We start from the raw sequence: 18,641 nt of genomic DNA on the forward strand, positions 1-18,641 counted from the left end.
CATTAATCAAGTTGACATGCCGTTCACTTTTCAACTGGATGGCTCGAGAAAAGGGATGACATATATTTTAGTCGGAACCAAAGCTTGGAGGCAGCCTCTTAACTTGGAGGCGATGCCAAGAATTTCTTTTCTTGAGAAAGCTCCATGCAATGTATAGAGGCAACCTCTAAAGGCCAAGAGGAAGTTTTAGAGGCAGCAAAAATGCACACTGTGGATGTCAAGAAGACTGGACGATGCAGACAATGTTGGAGACATCGGTATGCGACGATGCCCGACTTGGATGGAAGACGACCTGTGGTGATAAAGTTGAGCATACGCGTGGAATGCTTCCCAAAAACGTAATTCATTGGGCGCGTCCGCGGACAATGACCGGTCATGCCTCAAATTATCCACCTTGCATTCGCCTCTCTCATATTTCACCCTTAGATCCATGCAAAGCATGCAAAAGAAATTCTACGTACTACATACTACGTACTATCCTAACTACTCTTCCTCGTCGGAGATGTCCACGACGACGGTGCCGAGCGCCGGCTAGATGGGCGGGCAGGAGGGCTCCAGCTCATCCTCCTCCTGCTCGACCTCATCCAGGTAGGCGAGCATCTCCGCCACCTCCACAGCCTACTACGCCTCCACCTCCTACCGGTGACGGCGTCTGGCCTCCGCAGTCAACTCCGACCAAAGGGAATCAAGGATGGCCTGCTGCTCCGCCTGCAGATCCGCGTCGCCAGCGTCCCCCACATCATCATCCTCCGGCTCATCTTCCTCCTTCTCAACCTCTTCCTCCTCGTCCTCCTCCAACTCCTCCTCCGGATCAACTGCATCCAGAGGTAGCCCCGCGGCAATCCGAGCTTCACGCCTAGCCCGGGTCTTCCCAAGGAGCTCGAGCCGACGCTCCGGCGTTAGAAAGGGCTCGCTCCTCACCCGGTGGCGCGGGGGCATGGCTACTAGGTGGACGGGTGGAGTGAAAAGTGGTGGCGGCGGCGGACAGGAAGAGGAAAATATGGATGGATGGTAGGGTTTCGGTGCCGCCGGTCGACTTAAATAGCTGGGCTAGGCACTACGCGGCCCACCGGGGCTGCGCCACGCGGCGTCACCGGTCCGATGGAGGAGACGAGCTTCGGATCGTTGGGTCAGGGCGTTTTCGGCTGGGACCCCTTCGCCAGTCTGACGTGGCAAGCGTGCCCGGGCGCCCCCATATCCACCCCATATTTAGGCTGGATATGAGGGGTACCGCTCAGCCTAGGCGTTTGAGGCATCCGTCTGGATCAAAAAATCATGACCGATCAGTGACCGGGTGACCCGCCCGGGCGTTTGAGGAGGGTTTGAGGCACCCGGCTGTAGATGCTCTAATGGAGGATCACAAGGGTGAGAGGTTGGTGTGGCACAACTTGCGAGATGAAGCAAAACCCAACCTTGTTTTGGTCTATCTCTGGTGTGACCGGTAAGTCATATATATGGTGGCTGCTAGGCATCAGCTGACTGATTTTGAGGGAAAATCAGTCGGCTCCACTGCCGTCAGATCTGACACGTGGCACATGGATTGCAACATGGCGCAGTTGACCAGATCGTCTCTCTAGCACAACATCACTCTATCGCTCCTTGCTAGCACCATCGTCCTCCCGTCTTGTGCATTGCAGCTCCAACGCTGATGAGATTGCAGCTCTGCCGCTGGCGACATCCATAGGTCATTGCATCGCAGCTCCTCCGACGGTGAGATCTGCATGTCACAGCACCTCGTATATTCCAATAAAGCTCCGCTGGCGCACATCACCACATGCGTTGCATTTCAGATTTTGCCATTCGCGAGATCTGTCGGTTGCAACACCACTCGCATTGCATCGCAATTCCATCACCCCGTGAGATCTGTAGGGACGCGATACCACAAATGTTGCATGTCAGCATTACGCGGTGCCCCTATCGCCACAATAGCACGCCTCATCATCATGGCGTTGAAGCTTGCATTGCAGCATCACCACGGTCATTGACGTCGTTGCAGCATGCCTTGTCACCATGGCTATCGAAGCATCACCGTGGCCGCCCCCATCGGGTTGCAAAAATGGTAGCTACTGCGACCACCCCTTTGCAGCATATGTCGCGGTTGAGGCACTGACGAGCTATGTGGTTGCAGCACCTATCACCGGTTGCGGCGAGCTCTACGATTGCGACATGGTGGCATCAGCCGCCAACAACACTAGATTGCAGTAATTGTGCCTGCCACGACCGCCGGTCATAAAACTGGCTACTGGTTGCAGCACCCCGACGAGATTCTGCGCTTGCAACACCGATGAGTGCTGTTGCGAGCGGCGGACCCGATGCCTTGTAAAGCCGGTGCCAGGCTCCCTACTGCATCACGCCCCCATCATGTTGTCCTTGCAACATTTCCTTCAAAGAACCATGCAACGACGTCTCACCACGACTATCTCGTGCTGATTCGATTCGTCGGAGAAGTAGATGGAGCAAGGAGAGAGAAAGATCTAGCATCGGTAGAGGGAGGAACAAGACAGATCCCGGATATATGGTGTGGAGGAGTGCTCAACGCGTGGTATATATGAGAACAAATGTGGTGAGTGCTTCCCCGGTTGGGATGAGGATCAGGAGGGAGCTGTGGTACGCGGTGGGCCACCGGGACATGTGGCAAGCATGGGACGCGGCTTACGTCTGTGATGTGATCAGTCGGCTGATTTCAAGAGTTTCTCCATATGTACAAAAGAACCCGTGTGGCATCGCCTCGCGATCACGATCTCAACTGACCTAGTCTCCAACTTACGGGTAACGAAAAGAATCAAGTTTTCTGCTAGGAAATCAAAAAATAAAACATAATGGCAAAAGAAAATCATACTCCTGCAAGACCATGCACCGAATTTCGACGGACCATCCACGCACATGTCACATGCCCGCTCCCTTCACCCAGCCCCGGCTTGTGCCCAAGTCAGGACATGCTAGAAAAAGCGTGTGTGGTCTTCTTTTTCTCTTCTTATACACATTACTTAGTGGAGTGGGAAAAAATAAAATCAACTAGGCCTAGCTCTTGATGGAATTATTTTATTATAGAAGAAACAACCTGAGCACCAAGGGGTGAGCCGAGACTCGAACCCTGGCGGGCTAGGTGCGCACTCGCAGCTGTAGCCAACAGGGTGAAGCCCCATCCTCAGTGGAGTGATGTGACTCCACTATTTAAATTGGTTTCACACCTCCTCCACTTTTCTTTTGCGGGTACATCTCCTCCACTTTCAGGATGAGACTAAAGATTGCACCTTAATTCACTTGCTATTTATTCATAGGCCTTCGAGATTTACTTTAGGAGTTTTCAGAAAATGACATTCGTCAAACACATTAATTCTAACAAAAATATACGCACAAATCTCTATCTAATAATAAAGGGGCTATTGCTTTTGTCCGTATGTCATGTAATTTACCCCAAAAGTTGCTACAAATTACCCACTATGCCATCCATAAGTCAGAAAAAAAAGTCATTTTCCATCACAGGTTGCTGCGCCGGATTTTGGTTTATCACTCAGCGAACCACTGATCATAACAAATATGTTGTGGCCTGGTGGCTACAGCGCCACCCACTTTCCCTGGAGACTCAGATTCGAATCCACCATTATCGGCGTGATTCCTTGGCCTCGCCATGACTGTGGCGAATCCTTGGCTGCGCGGCAGCAACAACTTGTGGAGTCGATCCGACGGTTGTCGCCTCCGTCTCGACCTCATCTTTCACCCGCGCAACAGGTGATGAGCACTAGCGGCGGCGGCGAAAGAGGGAGTCGGGCTGCAGCTGAGTTGGGAGGCCTAGCCGAGGTGAGATGTGAGGAGCAGCATCGATGATACTCCTCCCATTCCATTGCCAACAGCGGCATCAGTGCATCTAGCATGAGGCAGATCTTGTCGCGTCAACGAGCGCATCCGCCAGGCATCATCAGGCGATACCAATTGCTGATAGTTGCGTGGTGCTGGGATGAACGACTCATCGGTGGACAAGGCGGTTGCCTTGCTGGTGAGCACAAGGTGTTTGTGCTAATGATTGAGCAAGTTGTCTAATGATATTGATGCTTACTTCAGTTTTCCACTACTGGATGCCGTTTGATTTTGCTTCATGTACAGTTTGGTAGAAAATGATTCACACATTACATCCAAAAAAGTATATATTTTTTCAGGTCGCAAACGTCACCCCTATAGTTATTCGTACATTTTTCTTTTATAGTCACACTTCTAAATATATGTTTAAACAATGATGCATCAGGAGTTTGGTCAGTATTCAATAACAAATTATTTATTTAATTGATAAATGAGGAGATGTGCAAGAAACAAGGGGTGCAGATGGTTAAATGCAAATTTGAGCAGGTTGATGGGAGAGGTGTACGAAGAAAAAGGCAAAATAGATTGCTATTTTTGTCCTTGACAGGAAATTTGGGTTCTTTTTTAATGCTTGCCCTTTTTCTTTTGGAATAGAAATTATAGGATAGTTAAAATGGTACTTCTATTATGAAAGACAACAAATATACATGATAAGCTTGCATAGATAACAACTTCAAACTATAATGTTTTTCTTCTCCAAAGTTATTATAATATCTCAGTAGATGATAAGGCTTGATCAATGAAGAATATTCAAATAAGGTCTTCTTTGGATCACAATAATTATATGCCGTTGTAATACATGCCTGTCTGTCATAGCGTCGCAACTCAACTATAAGGAGAATGGGATAATTTACATAGCCCTGCAGGTAACATCACATCAACTACCACAACTCCTAGCCAACTCTCATATTGTGTGATTAAAATGCTTTATCAATCAAACTATTGGTCACTCATAGACTACAATTAATTGGTATAATTTGGATGTGCAACACTAGAGATCAATTGATTGAATTGATTTAATTCTTCTTATCCAAATTGGCTCATAGTAATGCTTAAGCCAGATACAATTATCAGATATTTTCATCCTGTCAAGAAGATGATCTTTTATCCTGTCAAGCAGATGGTTATTTACTGGACGGTTAGAAGCGGGCGAAATAGCAGTCCAGACTCCCAAAAACCTCCTCTACATTTGTCTTCGGTTTGCAGGAGAAAACGCGTTCAGACAACTTCACAGACCGCATGACTGCGTTGGATGGCTTTCGCGGTCCGAACAGCTCGGTTTGGATGGTTGCGGAAGGTTTACGGGTCCATCTTGAAGATGCTCTAAGAGCATCAAAATCAAATTTGACGATTAAAAAGAAAACAATCAGCACGAATCTACAAGCAGATCCAAACGCCCCAAGAGGCCAAAACGCAGCCCACTGCCGATTTTTCGAACCCATCTTCCTCCTCGAGCCACCCGAGCCGGATCGGCCTAGGGTTAGGGTTCCGCCGCCATGGACGCCGCCGCCGCCGCCGCCGCGCAGAAGCGGAAGCGGGCGGAGCAGGAGGAGGAGCAGGCGGCTACTGACGGGCTCGACGTGCTCGACCTGCGGGCGGCGAAGCGGCTGCTGCTGGGCTTCGAGCGCCGCCTCCGCGACAACCTCGAGGCACGCATGAAGCACCCGGACGACCCGGCCCGGTTCGCCGACTCCGAGCTCGCCCTCCACGCCGGGACGGACCGGCTCCGCCTCCTCGCCGGCGCGCCGGAGCTCTTCCCCGACCTGGTCCCGCTCGGCCTCGCCTCCTCCCTCTCCTCGCTCCTCACCCACGAAAACGCCGACCTGGCCGCCGCGGCCGCTTCCCTCCTCGCCGACCTCACCGACTCCGACGACCCCTCGGACCTCGCCGGGGTGCAGGCCCTCGCCGACGCGCTCGTCGACGCCAACGCGCTCGACCTGCTCGTGCACAACCTCTCGCGGCTCTCCGAGGTGGACCCCGACGAGGCCGAGGCGGTGCACCATTCCCTGGCCGTCCTCGAGAACCTCATCGACCTCCGCCCGCACCTCGCCGACCTCGTCTGTGACCGCACCAAGGTGCTCCGGTGGCTGCTGGCCCGTGTCAAGGCCCGCGACTTCGAGGCCAACAAGCAGTACGCCTCCGAGATCCTCGCCATCCTGCTGCAGAACAGCCCCGCCAACCAGAAGCGGCTTGGCCAGATGAACGGCGTCGACGGCCTGCTGCAGGCCGTCGCCATGTACAAGTCCAGGGACCCCAGGACCACCGACGAGGGGGAGATGCTCGAGAACCTCTTCGACTGCCTCTGCTGCGTGCTCATGCCGCTCGGGAACAAGGAGCGGTTCGTCAAGGCCGAGGGCGTCGAGCTCATGATCATTATCATGAAGCAGAAGAAGTCCGCCTACAGCTCCGCCATCAGGACGCTGGATTTCGCCATGACCAGGTTCCCCCCTGCCTGCGAGCGCTTTGTCGACGTGCTCGGGCTCAAGACTGCTTTTGCGGCGTTCATGGGTAAGGCAAGTGATAGACAGCTGCTCCATTCCTTCTTATTTTGGTTCATATATTATGTGATTTCAGATGTTTTGAGTAGTAGGTACACCTTAATTCAGTAATTCACCACCATCCCCTGGAATCTCATATGTTCATCGACTGCCGCTAGGTTCATATTATAGTTTTTGTAGCCAATATAAAGCTGAAAATGGATGAATATTCGTGTATTGATTAACTGGTGCTAGAATTTTCAAACAAGCTTGTATCATAATGTATACATTGTTGATAAGACTGGTTGTTATGTGGCCTCATGCTGTTCCGTTTGTTTCTATATACATCTGCTGCAGTAACATACATAACGGATTCTTTGGAAAATACAAGTAACTGAGTTAGAGAAAAGAGCAGATAAGAAAATTGACTGATAAGCTGCGAGTCAAGGAGCTTCTTTGTTTGAAACTGGCCTATATTACAGAACAGCTCCTTTTCAGTGATAAACAACTGCTCCTTGCCTTGTTCCTTTTATCTATCTTCAATGATTACAGATATTCGAGTAGTACAACTTAATTCAGTAATTCATCACCATTCCCTGGAATTGCATATGATCATGGACTGCTGCTAGGTCCATTATAAATTTTATAGCCAATGTAAATAAAGCTGAAAATAGATGAAATGTTTATGTATTGATATCTGGCGCTAGAATTTTCAATCAAGCTTGTATCATAATTGTGTAAGCTGTTGAGTTAGTAAACCTAAAGACTGTTAATAGTTATTTTGCTCAATTTTGTGACAATGGCTGGTTGTTATGTTGCTTCATGTTTTGTCCCTTTTGTTGTATATATCTGGTGCAGTAACATGCATAATGTTCTATCAAAAAATAGAACTGTAATGGAATTAGAGAAAAAAGGTAGACCTGAAAATTCACTGATAAGCGAGTTGGCGAGTCAGGAGTTTCATTGTCTCAAGCTGGCCTTAATTACAAAACACGCTCCATTCGCAATTTTAACTTGAGACTGTTTTCTGATATATTTGTAAGCATGTTATAATTGCTTCTGAAATATGGGCTTTCAGATTCCTGTGAACAAGAAAAATAAAAATGAGAGCTATCAGGAAGAGCTAGAAGAACGCATCATTTCACTAGTTGCTTCATTGTTTGGTAAGCAGGCAAGTCTGTTCCAATGTCCGTTATACACTGCTGTTCTGGATTGTATGTATATGAACCTGCAGCAGAGGATCGACAAATATACTTACATTTCTACAAATCAGCTTATGAACCACCAGTTATCTACAGGGTTTTCTGTTAACTACTCCCTCCGTCCCAAAATAAGTGTCTCAAGCTTAGTACAACTTTGTACTAACTCTAGTACAAAGTTGAGACACTTATTTTGGGACGGAGGGAGTATTTCCCTACTAGAAGTTCGAGTATGCCGTGAACATGATGGCTTATCTTCTCCAGTCACTTTTATCTGATTAGAAAAATTGCTTTAATTACATTACTGATTTAACTCTAGCATGTGCAAATTTCAAATCTACATCTCTGACAGTACTTCTGAATATTATGGTTGCACTTGAAGATTCAATGTTTTGCCATGCTGTTTACTGTCATTTCAGTTTTCACAACACCATGCCAAAGCCTGTAGTTCATGGTTTCCCAGGCCACCGAATCGAAATATATTACAGAGAAAACGTAGTTTACATAATATTTACAAGGTGTCAAAGTTCCACAGGAAACAGGGCATAACCTAAACAGATTGAAAACTGAAGAGACAGAAAAACCAGGCCTCAGGCCACAACCAGAAACAGCAAACTAAAAGTGAATTTGGCATAGGAAAATTAACAATATGAACAAATGCTTTGTTTCTTATTTAATGAACTAATCAAACTTGTTGAAGTATCAGTCAGTTGTTGAGGAACCCTAGTAGCCTGCCACCATTCCACCTTTGTCCCCATATAATCCATATCATTATCAGTGTGTGATTTGGCTAGATAAAGTACATCGAAAACTTGGTTAGATGTGCCCTAAGTTCCAGTGGTGCTGAATAAACTGGCACTGAAAGTTACTTGTTTGAGCACACCTACTTCCTCACACCCACAAATAAGCATAGATCCTGATAAATTTGCACCAGAGGAATCCTTGTTTGCCATGTAAATAGGTTTGTTGGTGCTGCAGTAACAAGGACAAATAGTTCAGCATTTTAATTCATGCAATCATCATCTTTTTATTTTTGTACGAGGACTTAACAGCTCATGTTTGATTGTTACCCTCTTCTGTTAGGTGGTATCACGAAAGGTTCACGAAGGATCAGGTTACTAGGCAAATTTGTTGAGAATGAATGCGAAAAGATAGACCGTCTGATGGAGCTATACATACGGTAAATCTAGTTTCAAGAGAGCCAAGGGAACTGCTGTCATTTCCTTGTTATTAATTGCTAGTATGATCTCTTTGCGCCATGCAGGTATTCAGACAGAGTGAAAGCTGAGACCGAAAGGTTCGAAAGCCTCGATTTAGATGATTTAGAGGTGCCTTTTCTGTCTTGTGACCTCCATGTCAAATCCAAACAGATTATTTATTGCTAAATTGCATGCTCTTATCTCTTAGATGGACGATGATGAGCGGTACAACCGGAAACTTGAAGCTGGGCTTTACACGCTTCAGGTATTACCGCAGTGGCATGGCAGTGCTGCATCTGATGATATTTTCCAGCCTATATTCTGTTGATTCTTGTTCACTCCACCAAGCTTCTGAAACAGTTGTTTGTATGTTTCAGCTAGTGGCGCTTATTCTTGGGCATATCTGGCACTCCGGGTAAGTAAGGCTTCATTCAGTCTTTCTTCCCCCCTTTACTGCTCTGTTGTACAGAGAGCCATGAATGAGATTAAAATGAACTGCGGTGTTCATCTTTTGCTCTCTGTCATTAATTTTCAGGAACTCGCAGATGAGGACAAGAATAGAGTTGCTCCTGAGACAGAACAAGCTGACAAAGGATGATGTCAAGGAGATACTTCAGGCATGTCATTCCTTTCTCGAATAAATCATATGTTGTCGAGTAGTTTCTGATGGGAACTAGCGCGAATGGTCATTCGCCGGTTTTCTGCCTTGAACAATAGGGAGGCTGTCTGCATTCTTCAAGTAGACAATGTTTTTGACAGTTTATTAATCAGCTTGTTGATGCCTGATTCGGATGTGATGCAGGAGTACCACGACAACATCGGGGACCTGGATGGGCCGGAAGAGAAGGAGAAGGCGCAAGGGCGGACCAAGGAAATCATAGCCGCGTTGTCGTGATGCATCGTCTTCCCGTAGCATTCCACAAGATGAATCCATGACCGGATTGAAATGTGCATCTCATTTGCGCTTTGTTTGTAAACTAGCCAGCAGTTATCCGCAAAAGCCGTCTTCTTCTGAGAATACATACGTGTAGGCTGTGTTGTTCAACTTGTGGAGGAGCAACAAACTGGCATTGCACCTGACCTGTGCTGTGTAGCTTCAGACAATTACTTGCTTGCATCAGTTTTGACAGAATGGTCTTGTGATTTTTGTGTCATTGTCACCACTAGATTTAGTGCCGCTTCCAAGTTTATCTCATCTTTGGCAGTTCTAGAGAACAAGATACAATGCCCATGTATTTACGGTTTTTTTTCGTAACAAATTCTCTTAAAAAAGATTATTTGCCTCGTTACGGTCATTTAAAAAAAATGCTGTCAAAAACAGTTTCTATGTCTCGATTAAGTGAGGGAAGAAACTCTTAAAAATATCTTCTTTTAGTGAACTATAGTATTATAGTAGTATCACCTTGGAAAGAAAGGCAAAGCTTTGCTTGGCTCACTGCAGGAAGAGGATGGTGTATTATCCTCTCGGCGCCAGCGCTGCTGTGCGTTGCCACTTCTCGCCCCTCCTCCCTCGCAGCGCTCCGCCGGCGACGACGGCCACCCCGCCCCGTCGCTGTACCCTACACCCCTGCTCCAGCTCCATCCTCTTAGGAGCATGAAGGGTTGGTCAAACGAGAGGCTCCGGCGTGGTGGGGGTAGTAGCCATGCGCCTGCAGCGTGGCCGACATGCGCGGCGAGTCGGGGACGAAGGGGCGAAGAGCCGGTGCTGCCCGCGGCCACTGCAATAGCGACGAGCCCATGCTGGCTAGGGTTTAACCCTAGCATCGGCAAGGTTTGCCTCGTGGCCTTGTGGCCGAGCTGGCGGTCTTCACGACGGCCTCCTCTTGCTCCGCGGCAGCGACGAGGGTGAACACAGCCGCGACATTGATCTTGGCTTCCTGCGTGTGCCGGCGGCCCTTCCTCTTGGCCGATTGGACGGCGCACTGCTCGTCCATCAGCGGAGGCTCCTTCTTGGTCGTGTCGCCGCCTTGCGGGGTGAGGGGGGGGGGGGGGGGCACGGGGCTTGCCTCCTTGTCGGAGACGGGGCTGGCGGAGGTGAGGGAGGCGAGGTCGGCGACGTCATCGTCCATGGCGCACGCGGGGGCGGGAGGTTTTTTTGAAAGTGGGGGGGAGGGGAGGGGGGAGGGGGGAATGGTGGCGCTGTGTCACTGACAGGCGGGCCAGGGGGAGGAGAAGAGCAAGTGTCGTGCGCGTCCGTCCCGTATCCGCGCCGACACAAACGCGGTCCAAATTTGGGCCTGAAATGGGTCGTGGGGCGGATGAAAAAAGGGCGAGCGTTCGTTTAGGTTGCCGCATTGGGTAACTTTTGTGTCCGTCGCGATCAAACAAATGCGCACATACAAAATAAGTCGGCCGGGTGGAGTTGATCTTACGGAAACTTCCTACGCATTATTTTCACGGAAGACGACTACACCAGTCCCTGCCCCTGATTTCCATCGGTGGCCCCCCTCTACGTTAACTCGCAAATATGACGGGCTCGGGCCTGGCCCGGTTTCAGGCTCAATATCTAGGCCCATGTCCGGGTCCGGCCCGTGAGGAGCGTTGGGCCGGGTCGCCGGGCCTGGCTGCCCATGGCCAGGTATACTCCAACCGTAAAGCTACACTTCAGTCTGTAATAAAAAAATCCGTCGAAAATGTCCGTAAGTTTAGCCTTAGAGTCGTTAGAGAAAGGGAGAAAGAAGACGAAAAGATGGTGTATTATCCGCTCGCCGCCGCCGTGCGCTGCCACTGCCCGCCCCTCCTCCTCCCCCGCCGCGCCCCGCCGGCGACGGCGGCCACCCCACTCCGTAGCCGCCCCCTCCAGCTCCGTCCCCTCACATCCTCGCCCGGACTGCGGACCCGTGGCCGCCGCCACGCCGTCGACCCCGAGGACGACGGCGGGGAAGACGACGGCTTCCTCACCCTCGACCTGGAGGACTTCGAGGGGTTCGCCGACGCCGACGAGGAGGCGGAGGGGCCGTCGCCGTGGGAGGGGACATGGTTTCTGAAGCCTATGCAGAGAAGATTATGATGAGGCAGACAGTGCATATGTAGGTATCTTGTAACCTGTGTGATAGTCTTTAGGATTGCCATGAGCAAGATATGCAGCCCGGTGAAAATGCAAATACTTGATGGTGGCGATAGAGGGGAACTAGACCTGCGACATTTGAGTCGCATCTCATGCTTCGCTGCACCGACGGTGCAAATCTCTTTGGCAGTTCCTCAGAAGTTCATGATTATCATTTGTATTGCCTCATCTTACTGTCTGAAAGTAGAAGCCCGCAATGCAATGCTAGGATATTATGTTGTACCGCAAAACCTGAAATGATATGTACATTTATCACTGGTTAACTCCCTGGGAAAGTTAGATTAAATTGCTCTAACACAAGGCAGAATTCTTCATGCTAGCAAGTGTTATGTTTTTGCTGGAACACTTGCATCTTTCAGGTTTTACTTCTTGTACCAACAGGTAACAGCCCAAAGTAGGCCAACACAGGTTTACTTACAACCGAGCAAAGATAAGTAAAAATAAATAGCATGGCTATACAGAGAAACACTTCAGAAAAGTAGAACCGAAGAAACTAAGCAGACAAGAGCAGCTTTGAAACAAGGCTAAACACAGAGAGAAAAACCTCTCCATTCCCATGATTGCTTGGGTGGAGCACCGCAAGAAACAAAGAACATCCATTCATGGCTTTTCCTCTATGAGTTTCGCGGCGGCGCGTCGCTCATTCACCAAGCTCGAAACAAGGGTCCCGGCAACAGTGACCTCCACCTTGCAGAAACCAAGATCATAGGTGGCATTGCTCATGCCGGCCCTCTTCGGCGTGCTCGCGCAACGACAGCAGCACCGCCATCATCATCGTCTTCTTTTCCACCAGTATGAGAGGAGGCCACCACGGAGACCACCAGCTCCTCCTCCCCCTTGAGGTCCACCGACACGACGCGCCTTGAGAGGTCGATCGCACCGGTCGAAGGGCTGATCGGCATCTTCCCGTCTCGGGAGTCGAGCAGCAGCAACTCTCCTTCCCTCACGGTGGTGACCCTGGCGACGACGCGGCCCCGGAGACCCTCCGGCCACACCCCGTTGATTACCCAGACACCAACGATGATCGCCTCGACCGAGGGGGTCAGCGGCGCGTAGGCGATCTCGATCGTGCACCGGTTGCAGAGGATGCCTGAGCGGATCCCGAAGGCCAGCAGCTCGTCCTCTTTAGAGTCCGTCTTGCTCTTCGCTTTCAGCTGGAACTCGATCGTGATCGGGTCGATGATCACGATCGCGCGCGTCAGGCCTGTCAGCGGCAGATAGGGATCCTGCAATGAAAGTAATACTCCCTCTTTTTCGGTTTATAGGGCTTATCTTAAAATTTTAGTTTTTCCATTTTATAAGGCTCAATTTGGTTGTTCCCCATCACATGTTCAAACTTTAAAGTGCATTAATCATTGCATGCAAGTATTAAGAGAAAAATTACCAATGCATGTGAGGGAGTCCTGGATTAGGGGGTGTCCGGATGGCCGGACTATACCTTCAGCCGGACTCCTGGACTATGAAGATACAAGATTGAAGACTTCGTCCCGTGTCCGGAAGGGACTTTCCTTGGCGTGGAAGGCAAGCTTGGCGATACGAATATTCAGATCTCCTACCATTGTAACCGACTCTATGTAACCCTAACCCTATCCGGTGTCTATATAAACCGGAGGGTTTTAGTCCGTAGGACAACATACACATCAACAATCATACCATAGGCTAGCTTCTAGGGTTTAGCCTCTCTGATCTCGTGGTAGATCTACTCTTGTACTACCCATATCATCGATATTAATCAAGCAGGACGTAGGGTTTTACCTCCATCGAGAGGGCCCGAACCTGGGTAAAACTTCGTGTCCCTTGCCCCCTGTTACCATCCGGCCTAGACGCACAGTTCGGGACCCCCTACCCGAGATCCACCGGTTTTGACACCGACATTGGTGCTTTCACTGAGAGTTCCTTTGTGTCGTCGCCGTCAGGCTCGATGGCTCCAACGATCTTCAACAGCGATGCAGTCCAGGGTGAGACCTTCCTCTCCGGACAGATCTTCGTCTTCGGCGGCTTCGCACTGCGGGATAATTCACTTGGCCATCTAGAGCAGATCGAAAGCTACGCCCCTGGCCGTCAGGTCAGATTCGGAAGTTTAAACTACACGGCTGACATCCGCGGGGACTTGATCTTCGACGGATTCGAGCCACTGCCGAGCGCACCGTACTGTCCCGACGAGCATGATCTAGCTTTGCCGCCGAACAGTGCCCTGGAGGCCGCACCCGCATCGGCTCCGATCCTTGATTCAAAGCCAACTGCGCCGATCGAGGATGGGCGGTTGGACGCCGCCTCGGGGGCTGCGATCCCAATGGCGATTGAGCCGAACACCAGCCCCGTACTCTGCGAGACTCGTGACTCCAAGGAGCCGGACTCCTCTTCGGACTCCGAACACTCCGCGCCCCTGCCAATCGAATTCGATTGGGCGCCGATCATGGAGTTCACTGACACGGACATCTTTCAGCACTCGCCTTTTGGCGATATTCTGAAGTCACTGAAGTCTCTCTCTTTATCAGGAGAGCCCTGGCCGAACTGCGGCCAGCAGGGTTGGGATTCGGACGATGAAGAAATTCAAAGCCCACCCACCACCCACTTTGTAGCCACTGTCAACGACTTAACCGACATGCTCGACTTCGACTCCGAAGACATCGACGGTATGGACACTGACGAAGGAGATGATGAAGAACCAGCGCCTACTAGGCCCTGGAAAGCCACCTCGTCATATGACATATACATGGTGGACACCCCAAAAAAGGGAGATGGCGATGGAACAGCGGAGGATGACCCCTCCAAGAAACAGCCTAAGAGCCGGCGTCAGCGGCGCCGCTCAAAATCCCGCCAAAACAAACACGGCGATTCCAGCACGGGAGATAATAATACTCCGGAAAGCGCCGAAGAAAACCTCCTCCAGCAAGATTTAGCACAGGAGGACGGAGAAATCAGCCCTCATGAGAGAGCGGCAGACAGAGAGGTCGAGGACGATAATTATATACCTCCCTCCGAAGACGAGGCAAGTATCGACAACGACGAATTCGTCGTGCCAGAGGATCCCGTCGAACAAAAGCGTTTTCAACGCAGACTTATGGCGACGGCAAGAAGCCTCAAGAAAAACAGCAACAACTTAGAGCTGATCAAGATTTGCTAGTCGACAGATGGACCGAAGTCTTTGCGACCGAAGAGCATAAACTCGAACGCCCCTCCAAGAGCTACCCAAAGCGCAGGTTGCTACCCCAATTAGAGGAGGAAGCACTTGATGCGGCCGACCGGCCACCTCGTGGCCGCGACAGAGAGGCCTCCCGGCCCTCCACTCAAGCCGCACCCCGTACCAAGGCACGGGAATATGCGTCGGACTTACGAGATATGTTGGAGGACAAGCCTAGACAAACAAGATCGATCTACGGATCACGTGGGCGCCCCACGGCTCGAGACGACATCCGTCACGCCGGCCACAAATTCGGCATGGCCGAACACAATAGACAAGGCTCACTGGAGCTACGTCATGATATAGCCTAGTACAGAGGCGCCGCACACCCACTCTGCTTCACAGACGAAATAATGGATCATCAAATCCCCGAGGGTTTCAAACCTGTAAACATCGAATCATATGATGGCACAACAGATCCTGCAGTATGGATTGAGGATTATCTCCTTCATATCCACATGGCCCGCGGCGATGATTTCCACGCCATCAAATACCTCCCACTCAAGCTTAAAGGACCAGCTCGGCATTGGCTTAACAGCTTGCCAACAGGATCAATCAGTTGTTGGGAGGACCTGGAAGCCGCATTCGTCGACAATTTCCAGGGCACTCATGTGCGACCCCCAGACGCCGATGACCTAAGTCACGTAATTCAGCAGCCAGATGAATCGGCCAAGCAATTCTGGACACGGTTCCTAACAAAGAAAAATCAAATAGTCGACTGTCCGGACGCCGAGGCCCTAGCAGCCTTCAAGCACAATATCCATGACGAGTGGCTGGCTCGGCACCTTGGACAGGAAAAGCCGAAATCTATGGCAGCACTCACGACACTCATGACCCTCTTTTACGCGGGAGAAGACAGCTGGCTTGCTCGTAGCAACAATATAACCAAGAACCCTGGTAATTCGGACACCAGGGACAGTAGTGGTAGGTCGCGTCGCAACAAGCAGAAGCGCCGCATTAACGGCGACAATGCAGATGATACGACAGTTAATGCCGGATTCAGAGGCTCTAAATCCGGTCAGCGAAAAAAGCCATTCAAAAGGAATCCTAGGGGCCCGTCCAGTTTGGACCGAATACTCGACCGCTTATGCCAGATACATGGCACCCCCGAAAAGCTGGCCAATCACACTAACAGGGATTGTTGGATGTTCAAGCAGGCAGGCAAGTTAAGCGCCGACAATGACGACAAGGGGCTGCATAGCGATGACGACGAGGAGCCCCGGCCGCCGAACAACAATGGACAGAAGGGTTTTCCCCCACAAGTGCGGACGGTGAACATGATATACGCAACCCACATCCCCAAGAGGGAGCGGAAGCGCGCGTTAAGGGACGTATACGCGATAGAGCCAGTCGCCCCAAAGTTCAACCCATGGTCCTCCTGCCCGATCACCTTTGATCGAAGGGACCACCCCACTAGCACCCGTCATGGCGGATTCACCGTATTGGTTCTAGACCCAATTATTGACGGATTTCATCTCACTAGAGTCTTTATGGACGGCGGCAGCAGCCTGAACCTGCTTTACCAGGATACAATGCGGAAAATGGGCATAGATCCCTCGAGGATTAAGCCCACCAAAACGACCTTTAAAGGCGTAATACCAGGTGTAGAGGCCAATTGTACAGGCTCAGTCACACTTGAAGTGGTCTTCGGATCTCCGGATAATTTCTGAAGCGAGGAGTTAATCTTCGACATAGTCCCGTTTCGCAGTGGCTATCACGCACTGCTCGGGTGAACCGCATCAATGTGGTACCGCATTACGCATACCTTAAGCTCAAGATGTCAGGCCCTCGAGGAGTAATTACGGTCAATGGAAACACAGAACGCTCCCTCCGAACGGAGGAGCACACGACGGCCCTTGCGGCGGAAGTACAAAGCAGCCTCTCCAGGCAGTTCTCCAGTCCGGCCAGTAAACGACCGAACACCGTCAAGCGTGCCCGGAGTAACCTACAACAAGACCGCCTGGCTTCTATTGTCTATGCGGTGATGTTATTTACACATTCTTTACTTACCTCAAAGCCTGTTAAAAGGCTTGTACAAGCTTCAATCAGTCCGCTCTTGGTGGACTGAACCTTCTGGAGCACCGCACTCATAATAGTACGGTGCCCCTCGTCGATGGAGGCGCCTTGGAGCGCCTCCAACATATTGTCTGGCGCCTCCGGTTGGACGGAGGTCACCGGCACGGCGGGCCTGCTCCTCTTGGAAGGAGGTCGCCCGCCGGACTCTGGAACCTTTGAAGGTTCCGGAGCGGTGTCCGGCCTAGGGCCGGACTTGGAGCCCTGGGGGGTTTCGTCCCCTTTACTCTTGGAGTTCGGGAGGTTGCCTTGCGGCGCCTCCAGGACCACCTCCTCCCGGATTGGAACCTGTTGGGACAACACTTTGGTGTCGTCCGTAGGGCGGGGGGAGGAAGCCGTCGGCAGCGAGTTCACGTCCGACGAGTCCAGTGTGCTGCTCGACGACGCGTCGAGCCGGTCTTTGGGTAGGTTGCATAAACATATTCGACATAAGGGAAAGCTGTGCAATAAACGAATACTATGAAATCACTCCGGTATCCGGATACTTACGATTTCGCCAGGGGCTTGGCCCTGGGCGGCCACTCCTCTTCACCGTCGTCTGCGTTAGTGGAATAATCCGGAGGAGGGGTTCTCCCCTTCTTGGACCCTTCGGCCTCCCCAGTTGGGACGGCCTTCCTTTTCTTCCCTTCCCCCGCTGGAGGGGGAGGGGTCTCTTCTTCCTCCTCCTCATCTTCGTGGGAGGAGTGCATCTGGGATTCGTCGGATGATGAATCCGACACCTCCGGGCGTCGGGCACTCTTTCGAGTCCCCGCGGCCTTCTTCTTGGCCTTCTTCTCCGGCACCACATAGGGTGCCGGAACCAGCAGCTTCGCCAATTGAGCGTCCGCTGGGCCTTCAGGCAAAGGAGCCGGACAGTTGATCTGTCCGGACGTCACCTGCCAATCCTGTCAAAGGAAAGGGAGCTTAGATCCCGCATGGAGTCAAACTATGAAACACTGATACCCTGTAAAAGGAAAAAAGTAGCTTACCGCAAGAGCGTGACGCTACGCACTGAATCCACGATCCTCAGTAGCGGATGCGGGAGCCACAGCGCCCTTGAAAAGCACCTTCCAGGCATCTTCGTACGTCGTGTCGAAGAGCCTGCTCAAAGTTTGGTGCCGCGCCGGGTCAAACTCGCACAGGTTGAAGGCCCGTTGTTGGCACGGGAGGATCAAGCGGGTGAGCATAACCTGGACTACGTTGACAAGTTTGAGCTTCTTGTCCACCAGGGTTTTGATGCATGTTTGAAGTCTGGTCAGCTCTCCTTTTTTACCCCACGACAGGCTGGTCTCCTTCCCCAACATAATATGCCCTAGAGGCAATAATAATGTTTGTATTATCCGGAAACATAATACTTGTGTGAATACATAGACAAACCAAACGTCACTAGTATGCCTCTACTTGACTAGCTCATTAATCAAAGATGGTTATGTTTCCTAACCATAGACATGTGTTGTCATTTGATTAACGGGATCACATTATTAGGAGAATGATGTGATTGACATGACCCATTCCATTAGCTTAGCACCCGATCGTTTAGTATGTTGCTATTGCTTTCTTCATGACTTATACATGTTCCTATGACTATGAGATTATGCAACTCCC

General features: G+C 50.7%; 1 protein-coding gene across 1 annotated transcript; it reads left to right on the forward strand.

Annotated features, from left to right (window-relative positions):
* The first annotated feature begins 5,262 nt into the window (after positions 1 to 5,262).
* LOC123149437 (beta-catenin-like protein 1) lies at positions 5,263 to 9,880 on the forward strand. Its single transcript, XM_044569095.1, has 8 exons — positions 5,263 to 6,371; positions 7,414 to 7,498; positions 8,618 to 8,714; positions 8,799 to 8,862; positions 8,942 to 8,998; positions 9,111 to 9,148; positions 9,269 to 9,350; positions 9,536 to 9,880. Exons 1-8 carry the CDS (start codon positions 5,355 to 5,357, stop codon positions 9,626 to 9,628), a joined length of 1,533 nt encoding a protein of 510 aa, XP_044425030.1. The 5' UTR covers positions 5,263 to 5,354; the 3' UTR covers positions 9,629 to 9,880.
* The last annotated feature ends 8,761 nt before the right edge of the window (positions 9,881 to 18,641 follow it).

The sequence above is a fragment of the Triticum aestivum genome, chromosome 7A, assembly GCF_018294505.1.
Source record: "Triticum aestivum cultivar Chinese Spring chromosome 7A, IWGSC CS RefSeq v2.1, whole genome shotgun sequence".
Classification (NCBI taxonomy): Eukaryota; Viridiplantae; Streptophyta; class Magnoliopsida; order Poales; family Poaceae; genus Triticum; species Triticum aestivum.